Source organism: Coloeus monedula (assembly GCF_965178545.1).
Source record: "Coloeus monedula genome assembly, chromosome: 26".
Classification (NCBI taxonomy): Eukaryota; Metazoa; Chordata; class Aves; order Passeriformes; family Corvidae; genus Coloeus; species Coloeus monedula.
The window spans coordinates 5,253,028-5,271,157 of record NC_138806.1 but is presented as its reverse complement, the minus strand read 5'-3'; the positions used below and the strand labels follow the sequence as shown (position 1 = coordinate 5,271,157).

General features: G+C 57.0%; 1 protein-coding gene across 1 annotated transcript in view; it reads left to right on the top strand.

Annotated features, from left to right (window-relative positions):
• The first annotated feature begins 429 nt into the window (after window positions 1–429).
• The window catches only part of SOCS7 (suppressor of cytokine signaling 7), a 29,139-nt gene continuing 11,438 nt past the window's right edge, over window positions 430–18,130 (top strand). Inside the window, exons 1-6 of the mRNA XM_082297523.1 lie at window positions 430–1,327; window positions 5,241–5,305; window positions 7,286–7,393; window positions 10,098–10,199; window positions 12,555–12,685; window positions 13,657–13,825. Of these exons, the coding sequence (XP_082153649.1) occupies window positions 516–1,327; window positions 5,241–5,305; window positions 7,286–7,393; window positions 10,098–10,199; window positions 12,555–12,685; window positions 13,657–13,825 (1,387 nt within the window). The 5' untranslated portion in view covers window positions 430–515. The remainder of the gene's footprint in view (window positions 1,328–5,240; window positions 5,306–7,285; window positions 7,394–10,097; window positions 10,200–12,554; window positions 12,686–13,656; window positions 13,826–18,130) is intronic.

The following is an 18,130-nucleotide window of genomic DNA, read 5'->3' as shown; positions in this document are numbered from 1 at the left end:
CCAGGAACTGTCCCCCGGCCCCACCATCAGTGACCCCTCTGTCCCCGTGGGTGCCGGTGCCGCCGGTGGGTGCCGGGGTTCGGAACCGGTGCCACCCGGGGGCTCGGAGCGGGTCCCGCCCGTGGGTGCAGGGGCTCGGAGCGGGTCCCGGTGCTCGGAGCGGGTCCCGCCCGTGGGTGCCGGAGCCACCCTTGGGTGCCGTGTCACCGGCGCGTGCGGGAGCCTGGAGCGGCTCCCGGTGCTCGGAGCGCGTCCCCGCGGGTCCCCGTAGCCCCTCCACTCGCGGTCGGGGGGCTCGGGGGGCGCGGCCTCCGCACCGGGGCGGGATCACAACCACCGGGAGAGGCGGGACCGGCACCGGGGGGCGCGGCCAGCGGCGGAAGCGCGGGGGCGGGGCGCTGGCGGCGGCGGCGGCGGCGTGGGGGGGGGGCCGCCGCGGCCGTGCGAGGGCGGCGGTGGCGGCCGCCGGTCCCGGTGCGGTCCCGGTCCCCGCGGGCCATGCGGCGGCCGTAGCCATGCAGCGCGACGGGGATGCGGCGGCGGCCGCCGCGGCCTCGTACCGGGTGCTCAGCCGGCTGCTGGGCTATGGCACCGGGCCGGAGGCGGGCGCGGCGGGCGGCGCCGGTGCCGGTACCGGCGCGGCGGGCGCGGGGCCCGGCGGCGGGGGGCGGCTGCCGGGGGCCGGGCCGGGACTGCGCAGCCCGCGGCCGCAGCTGATGGTTTTCCGCAACGCGGCGGCCGAGGGCCGGCCCGGCTCGGACTGCGGCCCGGCGGCGGCGGCGGGCGGGGGGGTCCCGGGGGGCGGCGGGGCCGAGCTGTGCCCGCGGCACCGCTGCGCGCTGGAGCCCAAAGCGGCGGCGGTCTGGGGAGCGGCGGCGCAGAGCGGGCTGGAGCTGCAGCTGGCGGCGCTGGGGCTGCGCCCGCCGGGGCTGGGGGCGAAGGGGGCGGCGGGCGCGGCGGGCACCCCCTGCCCGTGCCTCGGGCCGCCCGCCGGCGAGGAAACCAGCGATGCGCTGCTGGTGCTCGAGGCGCTGGAGCCCGACGAGGGTGGCAGCGGCTCCGAGGACGAGCCGGGGTCCCCCGGGCGCGGGGCCGCCCGCGCCGCCGGCAGAGCAGCAGCGGCCCCCGGCCCCGCTCCGCCGCCCGCGGGCACCGGCACCGGCCCCGGCGGCAGGAAGGGCTCGCTCCGCATCCGCCTCAGCCGCCTCTTCCGCACCAAGAGCTGCAGCGGCGGCTCGGCCACCGGGGACGCCGCCAGCGCCGCCGCCTCGGCCGGGAGCCTCACGGATGTGTGCGGAGCCCGCGGCCGGGAGCAGGAGCCGGGCAGGTACGGGGGGCACCGGGGGGTGGGATGGGGGCACCGCGGGGTGCGGGCCGCGTCCCCGTGGCCGGAGTGCCCGGGGGCCGTGCTGGGATGCTCTGCTGGAGGGGGACGCGAGGCACCGGGGCCACCCCGCGCAGCGGGTCCGGGTTGGGATCGACCTCTCGGAGCGGCTGCCGAGGCCTCGTTGCTCGCACGGGGACACAGGAGCCCGGGAGAGGCTGGCGGAGCAGGGTCGCGCTGATCCAGGCCTGCATCCCTAACGGGGATGGCGGAAAAACCTCTGGGAACAGGACCGGGAGCAGGGCTTGGAGCATCAGTCCCGCGAGGAGCGGCTTGGGGGGCTCAGCGTGGGGAAAAGGGGGCTCGGGGGGGACCTTTTTGCTCTCCAAATTCCTGACAGGGGAGTGCAGCCGGGTGAGGGTCGGGCTGTGCTCCCAGGGAACCAGGGATGGGATGACTCCAGTTGTGCCTAGCGGAGGTTTAGGTTGGATTTTAAGGTGGAGAATGTGGTCAGACACTGGCACAGGCTGCCCATGGAAGTGGTGGAATCGCCATCCCTGGAACTGTTCAGGAAGTGCGTGGATGTGGCACTTGGGGACACGGGCGAGTGGAAGGTTGGACTCGCTGATCTTGGAGGGCTTTCCCGGTTTCTGTAATTCCGTGGCCGATGAGGTGACGGCTGGCCCGGGGTGCTGCGGGTGCCGGGGAAGCGCTGTCCCCTCTGGTGACACTGTGCTGTCCCCAAGGGACTGGCGTTCCCTGTCACCTGCCGTGTGCTGCAGGGTGGTTCCTCGAGGCTCTGGAGGTGGTGGGTGCTGCTGCGGGGGCTCAGCTCTCCCTCCCGGTGCTCTCCCATGCAGGAGGAATAGTCGGCTGGGATGGGGGATAAATCCCGGGATTTCTTGGTCTGGGGTCCCACGTGTCCCCCCTGTTCCCCATCCCTGTTCCGTCGGCTCCTGCTGCTCCAGTGGGACAGCAGCTGCTCGGTGCTGCCTGTGGATGGTCCAGGGCTGCTCTGTCCCTGCTTCCCAGGCTCCTGGAACCGCTTCCCGTGACATTCCCGACAGCAGAGCCGGGATTTCTCCAGGAGAAGGCCAAGGCCTGAGCAGCAGGAAATAATGGGATGGATTCAGTGTCCCGGCTCGGCCCATTCCCTGCAGGGTTCACGAACCCTCCGCGGGGATTTTTGGGGTGTGTTGGATGAGCAGGAAGCTTTTCTCCAGGCTGGAGCTGCTGACCCGGGGTCAGGCGTCACCTGCAGCCCTGGCGTGTGGGGACAGAGCCCGCTGGCTGCCCGAGGAGGCCAAAATTGCCCCAAAATGAGCTGTCCTTTGAAGCAGGGGGTGGGGCAGGAGCCGGCAGCTCCCGGCCCCGCAGCTGGGCAGGTGCTGAGGCCTCTCTGGAGCTCCTGCGGGCCCGAGGAGCCTCCCTGGGCACGTGGGGAGCTGGAGCGGCCTCAGAGGTGGTGGCTCCTTGCCCACAAATGACTCAACGGGCCCCAGACGGTGCCTGGAACAGAGGGAAAGCTCTGCTAATGGGAGTGGGGTTGTTCCAGCAGGCCTGGGACCTGCCAGGGCTGGGATCGGGTGGTGGAGAGGGTCGGGAGCGGGGAAACACCTGGGAATCGCTGCCTGGGTCACTTTGGTGGTCACTTTGGTGGTCACTTTGGTGGTCACTTTGGTGGTCACTCCTCGTGCAGCTCCTCTCACGAATTAGGTGTTTCTCTAGCAGAGGTTCCTTCGAGGTGCCCGATGCAGCAGCTCCTGGGGGTCAGACAGGACTTTGCTGCTTCCAGGAATCCCACCCTGGCGCTGGGGGATGGGTCATTAATGGTCATTAATGGTCATTAATGGTCCTTTTTCCTCCCGTCCTGGTGGGATGATGATGATGATGGTGGTGATGAACTAGGACCTTTCCTACGTTCTGCTGGGAGCTGGAGGTTCTCCCAGGACCTGTGGCTCCCATGGATATGGGATGGGTCTAGTGGTCACCACGGGTCTGGTGGTCACTGTGAATCCAAGGGTCTGGTGGTCACTATGGGTCTGGTGGTCATCATGAGTCCAAGGATCTGATGGTCACCATGAATCCATGGATCTGGTGGTCCCCATGAATCCAAGGGTTGGGTGGTCACCATGAATCCAAGGGTTGGGTGGTCACCATGAATCCAAGGGTCGGGTGGTCAGCATGAATCCATGGATCTGGTGGTCAGCATGGACCTGGTGGTCACCATGAGTCCAGCAGTCTGGTGGCCACCATGGATCTGGTGGTCACCATGAGTCCAAGGGTCTGGTGGTCATCAGAGGTCTGGTGGTCACCATGAGTCCAAGGGTCTGGTGGTCAGCGTGGACCTGGTGGTCATCATGAGTCCAAGGGTCTGGTGGTCACCAAGGGTCTGGTGGTCACCATGACTCCAAGGTGGTCACTACGTGTCTGGCGATCACCAAGGATCTGGGGGTGCCAGCAGAGCTGGGGCTGTGATTTTGGGAGATCCGATATTTTTTTGGGATATTAGATTTTTTGGAGGGAAATCTGATCTTTTTTTTGGGAGATCTGATTTTTTTGAGAGATTTGATATTTATTTTGGGAGATTTCATTTTTTTGGGGGAGATCCGATATTTTTGGGGGAGATGTGATTTTTCTTTGGGAGATGTGATTTTTTTTTTTTTTTTTGGAGATCCGATGGAATTTTTGGGATGTTAGGTTTTTTTGGGGGGCAGAAGATTTGATATTTTTTTGGGAGAGCTGATATTTTTGGGGGATATTTGATTTTTTTTTGGGGAGATCCAATTTTTTTTGGGAGAGCTGATATTTTTTGGGGAGGTCTGATATCTTTTTTGGGATACTTGTTTATTTTTTTTCCAGGAGATGTGATTTTTTTGGGGGGAGATTTGGTATTTTTTAAGGGTGGCTGATATTACTCCAGAAGTGTCATTTTATGTGTGGCCGATAATTGGGTTATTTTTTCCATTATTATTATAATAATCATTATTATTATTATCATCATCATTATCATTATTATTATCATTATTAATTACAATTAAATGTATAAACATTAAATAATAATAATTATTATCCCCCTTGTGGGCAGCCAAAAAAATCCACCCTCAAACCGGTGTGAGGGCTGGAAATCCAAACAATTCCACACATTTCCATGGGAGTTTCCCAGGAAATCCTGGAATTCCTTCAGTTGGGAATTGTTTTTTGGTTCCTTGGCTCTGCCAAGATGATGATGTCGGTGGGGAGCTGTTGGTGGTTTTTTTTTTTTTTGGATAAATAAGATTAAAAGTGGGAATAAAAGTGGAAAAAGGGGCTTTTTCTCACCGCCAGTGTGGACTGCTTGGGCTGCCTCAGTTTTCCAGGATTATCCAGACTTGGATCAATTCCTTGAGGCAGGAGCGAGCTGGACGGAGCGGGGCTGCCTCTGGCTTTGGTGTAGAACTGGTTGCTGATGCTGCTTTTCCTGGGAATTCCGGCGTTCCTGGGAATTCTGCTGCTCCTGGCTGCATTTTCAGCTGTTTCCACCCATTTTGGCCTCTCTGGGCTGAGCTTCCCCACCCTCCCCGTGCATTTTTGGGGTGCTCCAGGCACAAAGCCCGGCTTGCTGGGGGATCCAACCCCGTTTCACCCCGGGAATCTGGTGATTCCCGATCCAGGGAAGCTGTGGAGCAGCTCCGTGGCTCTCTGGCACCTGCTCGGGGTTTTCTTTCCAAAGGCTCCCTTCATTCCCTGCTCAGGGATTCGCTTTGGAGCAGGACAGAGCCCCAGCTCTTCCCAGTTCCCTGCCCTGTTTAGGCCCCGGGAGTTGGAAAAACACGTGGGTGGAGGGCCTGGGGAGGATGGAGAAGGGCACAGGGCTGGGATTTGGGGTTTCCTCATCTCCCCTCACCCCGTTTTCCCGTTTTTTTTCCCCCCACAGGAAACACAGACTGACGAGAACCCAAAGTGCCTTTTCCCCGGTTGTGTTCAGCCCGCTCTTCACAGGTGAGGATTTGGGGCTGGGGTGGGGGGGGAGTGAGGGATTTGTGGAATTCCAGGGGAGGGTTTTTCCCATTTTGCCGAGCTCCTGTGGGATCCCAAGTCAGGATCTCTGGGGTGTCCCTCGCTCCTGCCTGGCCTCAGACCCGAAAAGGAGATGCCCAAGGAGAGGGGCCTGGGCCTAAAACACCGGGGACAGGGCCTTAGGCCCGAGGAAAAGGCCTAAACCCCACAGGAGAAGGGTCTCAACACACCAGGAAAGGGACTAAGTCAAAGGAAAGGGGTCTAAAACACCAGGAAAGGAGTCTAAACTGAAGGAGAGGGGTCTGAGACCCCCAGGAGAAGGTTCTAAGCCCAAAACGAGGGGTCTAAAATATCAGGGAGAGGATCTAAGCCCGAGGAGAGGGGTCTGGAACCCCGGGAGAGGATCTAAACCTGAGGAGAGGAGTCTGAAACCCCGGGAGAGGATCTAAACCTGAGGAGAGGGGTCTGGAACCCCAGGAGAGGATCTAAGCCTGAGGAGAGGGGTCTGGAACCCCAGGAGAGGATCTAAACCTGAGGAGAGGGGTCTGGAACCCCGGGAGAGGATCTAAACCTGAGGAGAGGGGTCTGGAACCCCAGGAGAGGATCTAAACCTGAGGAGAGGGGTCTGGAACCCCAGGAGAGGATTGGAGCCCAAGCCCCGCTTCCCCCCCAGCCCTCACCCCCACGGCAGCTCCTGCTCTGCCCGGCAGCCCAGGGAGCCGACCCCGTTTTTGGGAGCTCTGCCTCAGCAGTTTGTGTTTGATCCCCTGAGGCGTCTGTGGGCACACTCAGGCCACGGTGAGCGGGATCCTGCATGGATCGGCTCTGTCCTGTGTGGGGATCCCACAGGGATCGGCTCCGACTGCTGTGAGGATCCCACTCGGATCGGCTCCGCTCGCTGTGGGGATCCCACACAGATCGGCTCCTCTCCCTGTGGGGATCCCACTCGGATCGGCTCCTCTCCCTGTGGGGATCCCACTCGGATCGGCTCCTCTCCTCTCTCTCTCGCTCGGATCCTTTCCCCCACAGAATTCCCGCCTTTTTCCCCCCACAGAATTCCCACCTTTTTCCCCCACAGAATTCCCGCCTTTTTCCCCACAGAATTCCCGCCTTTTCCCCCACAGAATCCCTGCCTTTTCCCCCACAGAATCCCCGCCTTCTTCCCCCCACGGAATTCCCGCCTTTTCCCCATGGAATTCCCACCTTTTCCCTCACAGAATTCCCGCCTTTCCCCCCACAGAATTCCCGCCTTTTCCCCACAGAATCCCCGCCTTTTTCCCCCCACAGAATCCCCGCCTTTTTCCCCCCACAGAATTCCCGCCTTTTCCCCCACAGAATTCCCGCCTTTTTCCCCCACAGAATTCCCGCCTTTTTCCCCCCACAGAATTCCCGCCTTTTTCCCCCCACAGAATTCCCACTTTTTTCCCCCACAGAATTCCTGCCTTTTCCCTCATGGAATTCCCACCTTTTCCCTCACAGAATTCCCGCCTTTCCCCCACGGAATTCCCACCTTTCCCCCACGGAATTCCCACCTTTTCCCCCACAGAATTCCCGCCTTTTCCCCCACAGAATTCCCACCTTTCCCCCACAGAATTCCCGCCTTTTCCCTCACAGAATTCTCGCCTTTTTCCCCCACAGAATTCCCACCTTTTCCCCCACAGAATTCTCGCCTTTTTCCCCCACGGAATTCCCACCTTTTCCCCCCTCAGAATTCCCGCCTTTTTTCCCCGCGGAATTCCCACCTTTCCCCCACAGAATTCCCGCCTTTTTCCCCACAGAATTCCCACCTTTTCCCTCATGGAATTCCCACCTTTCCCCCACAAAATTCCCACCTTTTCCCTCATGGAATTCCCGCCTTTTCCCCCCACAGAATTCCCGCCTTTCCCCCACAGAATTCCCACCTTTCCCCCGCCTCTCCATCGCGGCTCTCACCGCCGTTTCTCCGCCTTGCCCTTCCCTCAGGTGAGACGGTGTCGCTGGTGGACGTGGACATTTCCCAGCGCGGCCTCAGCAGCTCCCCTCACCCTCCGACGCCGCCGCCGCCGCCTCGACGAAGCCTCAGCCTGCTCGGTACCGGCCCGGGAATCGCCCCTGGAGCCCCGGGAATGTGGGAATTGCCCCCGTGCCCTCCCCTGAGCCCCGCGCTTCGCCTGCTCGCCCCTTCCCTGGCACAGGATTTCATGGGGAGCTTCAGATTTTCCCTCGGGTCAGCCAGGAGGGGAGGGGGAGGTGCTGCTTTTTGTACCGTTCCTGCTGCTTTTGGGGTCTTTTCCCTGATTTTTGTCCCATTCCTTCCACTTTTGGGTTCTTTCCCTGCTTTTTTACCATTCCTGCTGCTTTTGGGGTCTTTTCCCTGCTTTTCTACCATTCCTTCCACTTTTGGGTTCTTTCCCTGCTTTTTTAGCATTCCCACTGCTTTTGGGAATTCCCCCCTGCTTTTTCACCATTCCTGCTGGTTTTGGGGTATTTTCCTTGTTTTTCACCATTCCTGCCACTTTTGGGCTCTTTTCCCTGCTTTTTTACCATTCCTGTTGCTTTTGAGGGGACTTTCCTCCTGGTTTTGGGGACTTTCCCCCTGCTTTTCTACCATTCCTTCCACTTTTGGGTTCTTTCCCTGCTTTTTTAGCATTCCCACTGCTTTTGGGAATTCCCCCCTGCTTTTTTACCATTCCTGCTGCTTTTGGGGTCTTTCCCCTGCTTTTTTACCATTCCTGCTGTTTTGGGGTATTTTCCTTGTTTTTCACCATTCCTGCCACTTTTGGGCTCTTTTCCCTGCTTTTTTACCATTCCTGTTGCTTTTGAGGGGACTTTCCTCCTGGTTTTGGGGACTTTCCCCCTGCTTTTCTACCATTCCTTCCACTTTTGGGTTCTTTCCCTGCTTTTTTAGCATTCCCACTGCTTTTGGGAATTCCCCCCTGCTTTTTTACCATTCCTGCTGTTTTTGGGGTATTTTCCTTGTTTTTATACCATTCCCGCTGTTTTTGGGGTGTTCTCCCTGCTTTTTTTACCATTCCTGCTGCTTTTGAGGGAACTGTCCTCCTGGTTTTGGGGACTTTCCCCCTGGTTTTGTACCATTCCTTCCACTTTTGGGTTCTTTCCCTGCTTTTTTAGCATTCCTGCTGCTTTAGGATATTCCCCCTACTTTTTGAGGGACTTTCCCCCTGATTTTGTCCCATTCCTGCTGCTTTTGGGGTCTTTCCCCTCCTTTTTTACCATTCCTGCCACTTTTGGAATCTCTTCCCCTGCTTTTGTCCCATTCCTGCTGCTTTTGGGTTCTTTTTCTCTGGTTTTGTACCATTCCTGCCACTGCTGGGGACTTTCCCATGCTTTTTTTACAATTCCTTCCACTTTTGGGGTGTTTTCCCTGCTTTTTTACCATTCCTGTTGCTTTTGAGGGGACTTTCCTCCTGGTTTTGGGGACTTTCCCCCTGATTTTGTCCCATTCCTGCTGCTTTTGGGGTCTTTCCCCTGCTTTTTTTACCATTCCTGCCGCTTTTGGAATCTCTTCCCCTGGTTTTTTACCAATTCCTGCTGCTTTTGAAGGAACTTTCCTCCTGCTTTTGGGGCCTTTCCTCCCGGTTTCGAACCATTCCTACCACTTTTTGGCATCTTTCCCCCTGCTTTTCCACCGTTCCCTCTGCTTTTTTGTGGATTTCCCCATTTTTTTAGCATTCCTGCCCCTTTTGGGGGCACCACCAAGGCCGGATCCCTTCCCTGTTACCCCAAAAATCCCGGCTGCTGCCCCAGGAGCCAGCCTGGGCTGCTCCTCTGAGCAGGAGCAGCTCGGGATGGGGAAAACCCAGCTCCACATCCCAACTCCAGCAGCTGAAATCCCGGAATTCCAGGGAATCCTGAAATCCCTGGTGCTGGAACAGGGATCCCCCTCCTCCAGCAACGCCCGAGCCGCTGCGAGCCCACACTGGGAAGGCAGAGGAGGATGGGGAGTTTCAGTTTTAACTCAGACTCAGCTTTTTCCAGCCTGATTTGAAAGCTTTGCTGGCTTTAAGTCAGGTTGGTTTAAAGAGCTTTCCTGGCTTGAAGTTAGGCTGAGCTTTCAGCCCAATTTTAAGCTTTCCTGGCTTTAAGTTAGGCTGGCTTAAAGCACTTTCCTGGCTTTAAGACTTTATGCTGTGACTTTCCCCAAGCACTTCAGGCTTTCCCCCCCTTTTTTCCCCCCTTTTTTTTCGCCCTTTTTTTTCCCCCCTTTTTTCCCCCCCTTTTTTCCCCCCCTTTTTCCCCCCCTTTTTTCCCCCCCTTTTTTTCTCCCCCCTTTTTTTTCCCCCCTTTATTTCCCCCCTTTATTTCCCCCTTTTATTTCCCCCCTTTTATTTCCCCCCTTTTATTTCCCCCCTTTTATTTCCCCCCTTTTATTTCCCCCCTTTTATTTCCCCCCTTTTATTTCCCCCCTTTTATTTCCCCCCTTTTATTTCCCCCCTTTTATTTCCCCCCTTTTTTTCCCCCCCCTTTTTTCCCCCCCTTTTTTCCCCCCCCCTTTTTTTCCCCCCCTTTTTTTCCCCCTTTCCCCCTTTCCCTTTAGGCTCCAGTAAATCCCATTTTTTTGTACATAACCCCCCTCCAGCTCCTTTTAATTCACTTGAATTCACTTTCAAGGCCATTTCTGAGGCTTTTGCCCTCCGAGCTGTTGGGTGTTCGACCCCCCCGAGGTGTCCGTGACCCCACAACGCCGCGGTGCCGCTGGGAATTCCCACATTCCCCCTTTTCCAGGCTCTTTTCCCGGTTTTTCTGACCCTGTGTGGCCTCTGCTCTCTCCTAGATGATATCAGTGGGACGCTGCCTCCGTCCGTCCTTGTGGCTCCGATGGGCTCCTCCCTGCAGTCCTTCCCTCTGCCTCCGCCTCCTCCGCCCCACGCCCCAGGTCGGCTGAGCTTGGGCAGCTCCTGGAATCTCCTTTTCCCTCCTGGCATCTCCTTTTCCCTCCTGGCATCTCCTTTTCCCTCCTGGAATCTCCTCTTTTCCCTTCCTGGCATCTCCTTTTCCCTTCCTGGCATCTCCTCTTTTCCCTTCCTGGCATCTCCTTTTTTCCCTCCTGGAATCTCCTCTTTTCCCCTCCTGGCATCTCCTTTTCCCTTCCTGGAATCTCCTTTTTTCCCTCCTGCAATCTCCTCTTTTTCCCTCCTGGCATCTCCTTTTCCCTCCTGGAATCTCCTCTTTTTCCCTCCTGGCATCTCCTTTTTCCCTCCTGGCATCTCCTTTTCCCTCCTGGCATCTCCTCTTTTCCCTTCCTGGCATCTCCTTTTCCCTTCCTGGAATCTCCCTTTTTCCCTCCTGGAATCTCCTTTTTTCCCTCCTGGCATCTCCTCTTTTCCCTTCCTGGCATCTCCTTTTCCCTCCTGGAATCTCCTTTTCCCTCCTGGAATCTCCTTTTTCCCTCCTGGAATCTCCTTTTCCCTTCCTGGAATCTCCTCTTTTCCCCTCCTGGCATCTCCTTTTTCCCTCCTGGAATCTCCTTTTTCCCTCCTGGAATATCCTCTTTTCCCTTCCTGGCATCTCCTTTTCCCTTCCTGGCATCTCCTTTTTCCCTCTTGGAATCTCCTTTTCCCCTCCTGAAATCTCCTTTTTCCCTCCTGGAATCTCCTTTTTCCCTCCTAGAATCTCCTTTTCCCCTCCTGAAATCTCCTTTTTCCCTCTTGGAATCTCCTTTTTCCCTCCTGAAATCTCCTTTTCCCTCCTGAAATCTCCACTTTTTGGTGGTTCTGGGTTTGTTTGTTTTTTTTGGGGCTGGGGGGGGGGATGGATTTTCCTGCTCTGCTCCGAGGTTTTTCCCCGTCCTGGGGGGTTCTGGTTGTGCTTTCCCGCGGTTTTGCCCAAGGAAGTTGCGCTTTTCCCTCGCTTTTCCCTGCTTCCTCTCGGCTTTATCCCGTTGGTGATGCCAGGGAAGAGCAGTGGGAGCAGAATTCCAGCCCCACACGCACCCCCAGAGCTTTCCTGTGCCTTCCCCCTTCTGCTTCTGCTTTCCTCCAGCCCCACGGGGCTTTTCCTGGGATTCCCATCCTTTCCTGTGGCCCCACGGGGCTTTTCCTGCCCCTTTTCCTGGGATTCCCATCCTTTCCTGTGGCCCCACAGGGCTTTTCCTGCCCCTTTTCCCAGGGAAAGGAGCAGCCAGAGGGGCCGTGCTTCCCGCTGTGTCCCTCTCCCGGACATTGGCCCTCCGTGGGTCAGCCCAGCGTCCTTGGCCTTCCCAGAGGGGCCGGGTGGCCGCCTGTGGGGGATGGTCCTGGGGGTGACAGTGACCCCCGGGTGTTTCTGGGTGGGTGACAGTGACCCCCGGGTGTCTCTGGGTGGGTGACAGTGACAGTGACCCCCGGGTGTCTCTATGGGTGACAGTGACCCTGGGCTGTCTCTATGGGTGACAGTGGCCCTGGTGATGGCACTGGGCTGTGTCTGTGTGTGACAGTAACCCCGGGTGTCTCTGTGGGTGACAGTGACAATGACAGTGACCCTGCTGTCTGTAGGTGACCATGACAGTGACAGTGACCCTGCTGTCTATGGGTGACAGTGACAATGGCAGTGACAGTGACCCCGCTCTCTGTGGGTGACAGTGACAGTGACCCCGCTGTCTCTGTGGGTGACAGTGACCCCGCTGTCTCTGTGGGTGACAGTGACAGTGACCCCACTGTCTGTAGGTGACAGTGACCCCGCTGTCTCTGTAGGTGACAGTGACAGTGACCCCGCTGTCTGTAGGTGACAGTGACAGTGACCCCGCTGTCTCTGTGGGTGACAGTGACCCTGCTGTCTGTAGGTGACAGTGACAGTGACCCCGCTGTCTCTGTGGGTGACTGTGACCCCGCTGTCTCTGTGGGTGACAGTGACAGTGACCCCGCTGTCTGTAGGTGACAGTGACCCCGCTGTCTGTGGGTGACAGTGACAGTGACCCCACTGTCTCTGTGGGTGACAGTGACCCCGCTGTCTCTGTAGGTGACAGTGACAGTGACCCTGCTGTCTGGTGACAGTGACCCCGCTGTCTCTGTGGGTGACAGTGACAATGACAATGGCAGTGACCCCGCTGTCTGGTGACAGTGACCCCGCTGTCTGTAGGTGACAGTGACAATGGCAGTGACAGTGACCCCGCTGTCTGGTGACAGTGACAGTGACCCCGCTGTCTGTAGGTGACAGTGACAATGGCAGTGACAGTGACCCCGCTGTCTCTGTGGGTGACAGTGACAGTGACCCTGCTGTCTGGTGACAGTGACCCCGCTGTCTCTCCCCGCAGACGCCTTCCCCCGGGCCGTGCCCCTGCGGCCCCCCGAGGCCCCGGGCCAGCCGCCCCCGCCGCACCTGCAGTGTCCCCTGGCCCGCCCCGACCCCAGCAGCTTCGCCGCCAGCCTGAGGGAGCTGGAGAAGGTACCGGGAGGGAAAATCCGCCCCCGCCGGGATTGGGATTGGGATTGGGGTGGATCCTTCCCTTTATGGGCTTGGGAAAAGCCCTCCCGTCCTGCTCCATCCTGCTCCTGGGGGACGAGTGACGACGGGAAACGGCCTCCAGTTGTGCTGGGAGAGGTTTTGTTTGGATTTAGGGGAAATCTATCCCCTAAAAGGGTGGCCAGGAATTGGGAGAGGCAGCTCAGGGCAGTGCGGAGTCGCCATCCCTGGAGGGATTTAAAATCCGTGGGGATGTGGGTCAGTGGTGGACTCGGCAGTGCTGGGGAATGGTTGGATTTGATGGTCCTAGAGGGCTTTTCCATGGTTTTTTTGGAATCCAGGAAAGAGTTTTGCTGTGCTGGGGGAGGTTTAGGGGAAATTTATTCCCTAAAAGGGCACCCAGAGCAGTGCAGAGTCCCCATCCCTGGAGGGATTTAAAATCTGTGGGGATGTGGCACTTGGAGACGTGGGTCAGTGGTGGCCTTGGCAGTGCTGAGGAATGGTTGGATTTGATGGTCCTAGAGGGCTTTTCCATGGTTTTTTTGGAATCCAGGAAAGAGTTCTGCCGTGCTGGGGGAGGTTTTGTTTGGATTTAGGGGAAATTTATTCCCTAAAAGGGCTCCCAGAGCAGTGCGGAGTCCCCATCCCTGGAGGGATTTAAAAGGGACGTGACACTTGGGGACGTGGTGGCCTCGGCAGCGCTGGGAAATGGTTGGACTGGATGATCCCAAAGGGCTTTTCCATGAGTTTGGAGTCCAGGAAAGCATTTTCTGTGCATGAAAGGAAGGGTCTGGATCTCCCGTGTCCCCTCATCCCGAAGAAACCCCAACCGCCCACACCGGGCGCTTCCATCCGGCGAAATCCCACACCGGCAGCGAACGGCTCGGAGTTTGCCGATGGAATTCCCGCATTCCCAGCCCTCCCTGACATCTCCCGCTCTTCCCTTCTCCCAGTGTGGATGGTACTGGGGCCCCATGAACTGGGAGGACGCCGAGATGAAGCTGAAGGGAAAACCCGACGGCTCCTTCCTGGTGCGGGACAGCTCCGACCCCCGCTACATCCTGAGCCTCAGCTTCCGCTCGCAGGGCATCACCCACCACACCCGGATGGAGCACTACAGAGGTGAGGGAATTCCCGGGATCAGGGAACCTCAGGGATACGGCTCCGAGCTCCAGGATGAGGGGAGGAGCAGCGAAATTCCCTCGGTTGTTTTGATGCCTTTCTGTGCTGGGTCCTAAAGTCCTGCTCACAGTCTTGTTGCTCCGGCCCCTCTGTAATTTGCCGGCAAAGAGAGGGGCAAAGCAAGATGTGTTCCAACCCAAGACTGCGAGTTTCAAGGTCTTTAGGGTCCCATCTGGGTCGCCAGCTACTGATGCCTTTTCCTGGTGTACTAGTTTGAAAACAAACCAGTGGGAGGCACCGAGTCAGAATAACAATTTAATGGAAATTAAAGAAAAGGGAAAAAAGTAAAAGAAAACACTGTCAAACTGACAGAGTCAAGGTACAACCTGAGTCCCTGTTGGGCAGGGTGGTGGCTGCAGTCCTCTGAAGCGGTGATCCTGTAGAAAGAGTCTGCTCTTCCTCAGAAAGTCCAATGGTGGCTGTGTAGCTCCTGTCCTCTGGAAATCCAGTGGGAAGGGTGTCTCTGGTGGTCAGAATCCCAGATTATATCCACGCTGGGATGCTTGGTTCCTCCCTCTGGGTGGAGCATCTCACAATGGGGTAATGAGTCATGAGGCCAGGTGTTGATTAGGCTCATTAACAGCAGATGGTCCGGAGGGAGTTATCTGTGAGTCATGGGGCAGGACAATGATGGGCCATGAACAGCAAGAGAGTCTGGGGGGAGGAGGCAAGGAAACACTGCCCCACCTGATTCCAACAGCTCAGGAGGATGGGAATAGAACACACTGCAACCCAGGACACCTGGTCTTAAAATCAAGAGGCACACACGGTTAGAAGGGGAAAAGGGATTTTACCTTGGGATTTATTTGAAGGATCCTTAGGTGCACACGGCCAGGTCGAATGCATCGAGATGCACCCCCCGAGTCTATCCCTGTGTCTGTCCCTGCCCCCAACATTGGGTAGAACATTCTAGGTGTTACTAATTAGCAGATCTATCAAAGATTCCCCAATGAGAGGCTCGAGTGAGGCCCCCTCCCTGAGGAACCTTCCCTGGATGGTTCTGTCTTGGTTTACAGGATGTGTTCTGGAGAGCACCTTGGGCTCTGGGGCACGCTGATCCCTGGCCACGAAGCTTCTCAAATGTTGAGTCTCTGAGCTTGACAAACAAGGCCAAGAATGGAGGCAAAAAGCACTGGGAATACAGAAGTTGTAAAAAAGGTAGAACAGGGGGATAAAAGAAAAGGCAAAAAATCTTCATGGCATCAGTTTGGGTTTTTTATTAAAAAAAGCCGCGCTCGGCTTCGGGGTTTGTGCCTCGAAACGCCGGAAGAAAATGGGAATGAAGAGCTCCCGGTGCCTCGGGGAATGGGATTTTAGGGATGCTGAGGTGGCATGTGCAGCCTCTCCTGGTGGGAAGGTTGCCCAGCGTTAATTCCGGGCAGTTTGGGAATTGAGGAGGGATTTTTCCCTTTGTCCTGACTTCCAGGAGCTCTCGGAGCAGGGAATTCCCGAGGGAATTGTTCCGTGGGTTCCCAAAGAGTGGGAGCAGGGAATGCTCAGAGCTCCAAGGTTCCAGGGAGCGTTTGGGTGGCATTTTGGGAACTCCAGGAGTTGGATCTGTGATCCCTGTGGGTCCATTCCCGCTCAGGATATTCCAGGATTCTCCGAGTTCCCTGAGCCGGGTGCTCCCAATTTTCCCAGAGCTGGAACTGCCTCAGGACAGGGAATTTTTGGTCTCCGGGAACCTCCTGTGTCCCCCTCGCTGCTCAGGATTCTCTGCCTGGTGCTGCTTTTCCTGCAGCACCGTGGGAATTCCCACCTGGAAAAACCCCTGAGGGAGCCTGAAGGATTGGGAAGGAGAGAAACTCCCCCACCTGTGGGTTTGGGTAGATGAGAGGTGGGGGAAAAAAAGAGAATTCCCACCTTTTTTTCGGGAATTGTGTGGCTGTGCTTTGTCCTTTCGAGGGCTCATCCAGCTCCAAGATTCCCAGGAATGTGGGATTTTCCTGCTTTTTCCTCCTGGTTGTTCCACAGGGGTGGCTTTGCTCCCAAACCAGCCCCTGGGAAGGGATTTTGTTTTCCCAGTGAATCCCACAGCTGGATCTGGGCACTGCTCCTCTCTTCCTTCTGGAATGCTGCTTTTCCAGGAATTCCCTGACTTCTGTTTCCTCCTCAGGATTTATCCCCCTTTCTGGGGGTGTTTTCCAAGCTCTCCCCATCCTCCTGCAGGTCAGTGGAGGTCACGGAACCCCCCTGGAATTCCAGCCTGGCTCCATCCTCACCGGAGCCTTCGTTTTCCCGTTTTCCAGCCCTTTGGGACAGCGCTTCCCTGCTTTCTGCTGGAAAATCCCCGGATTTCGGGCAAATAAAGGGGGAGATAAAACATAGAAAACCTCAAGCTGCACCAGGAAAGATTTAGGTTGGAATTTAGGGAAAATTTATTCGTGGGAAGCGTGCTCGGGCATCGGAACATGGAATTGTCCCTGGGATTGTCCAAAAACCACAGGGATGTGGCACTCGGGAGCACGGTGACACGGCACAGGGGATGGCCGGAATCTTCCGGGGGTCTTTCCTAGGGAATTCCCGGATTTTGGCACAGGCAGGGGTGTCCAGACTGGTCTGGCTGGAATCTTGCAGGGGTCTTTCCTAAGGAATTCCCAGATTTTGGGGCGGGCAGGGGGTTCCAGACTGGTCCGGGCCGGAATCTTCCGGGGGTCTCTCCTAAGGAATTCCCGGATTTTGGGACAGGTAGGGGTGACCGGACTGGTCTGGCTGGAATCTTCCAGAGCTTTTTCCTAAGGAATTCCCAGATTTTGGTGTGTCCAGACTGGTCTGGCTGGAATCTTCCGGAGATGTTTCCTAGAGAATTCCCAGATTTTGGTGTGGGCAAGGGGTGTCCGGACTGGTCTGGCTGGAATCTTCCAGAGATTTTTCCTAAGGAATTCCCAGATTTTGGCATGGGCAGGGGGTTCCAGACTGGTCTGGCTGGAATCTTCCAGAGATGTTTCCTAGAGAATTCCCAGATTTTGGTGTGGGCAAGGGGTGTCCAGACTGGTCTGGCTGGAATCTTCCAGGGGTCTTTCCTAGAGAATTCCTGGATTTTAGGGCAGGCAGGGGTGTCCGGACTGGTCTGGCTGGAATCTTCCGGAGCTTTTTCCTAAGGAATTCCCGGATTTTGGCACAGGCAGGGGTGTCCAGACTGGTCTGGCTGGAATCTTCCAGAGATTTTCCCTAAGGAATTCCTGGATTTTGGCACAAGCAGGGGTGTCCAGACTGGTCCGGGCCAGAATCTTCCGGGGGTCTCTCCTAAGGAATTCCCGGATTTTGGGACAGGTAGGGGTGACCGGACTGGTCTGGCTGGAATCTTCCAGAGTTTTTTCCTAAGGAATTCCCAGATTTTGGTGTGTCCAGACTGGTCTGGCTGGAATCTTCCGGAGATGTTTCCTAGAGAATTCCCAGATTTTGGTGTGGGCAAGGGGTGTCCGGACTGGTCTGGCTGGAATCTTCCAGGGGTCTTTCCTAGAGAATTCCCGGATTTTGGGGCTGGCAGGGGGTGTCCGGACTGGTCTGGCTGGGATCTTCCAGAGATTTTTCCTAAGGAATTCCCAGATTTTGGCATGGGCAGGGGGTTCCAGACTGGTCTGGCTGGAATCTTCCAGGGGTCTCTCCTAGAGAATTCCCGGATTTTGGGGCTGGCAGGGGGTGTCCGGACTGGTCTGGCTGGAATCTTCCGGAGCTTTTTCCTAAGGAATTCCCGGATTTTGGCACGGGCAGGGGTGTCCAGACTGGTCTGGCTGGAATCTTCCAGAGATTTTCCCTAAGGAATTCCTGGATTTTGGCACAGGCAGGGGTGTCCAGACTGGTCCGGGCCAGAATCTTCCGGGGGTCTCTCCTAAGGAATTCCCGGATTTTGGCACGGGCAGGGGTGTCCGGACTGGTCTGGCTGGAATCTTCTGGGGCTTTTTCCTAAGGAATTCCCGGATTTTGGGACAGGCAGGGGTGTCCGGACTGGTCTGGCTGGAATCTTCTGGGGCTTTTTCCTAAGGAATTCCCGGATTTTGGCGCGGGCAGGGGTATCCGGACTGGTCTGGCTGGAATCTTCCAGAGCTTTTTCCTAAGGAATTCCCGGATTTTGGGGCGGGCAGGGGTGTCCGGACTGGTCTGGCTGGAATCTTCCAGAGATTTTCCCTAAGGAATTCCCGGATTTTGGGGCGGGCAGGGGTGTCCGGACTGGTCTGGCTGGAATCTTCCAGAGATTTTCCCTAAGGAATTCCCGGATTTTGGCACAGGCAGGGGTGTCCGGAC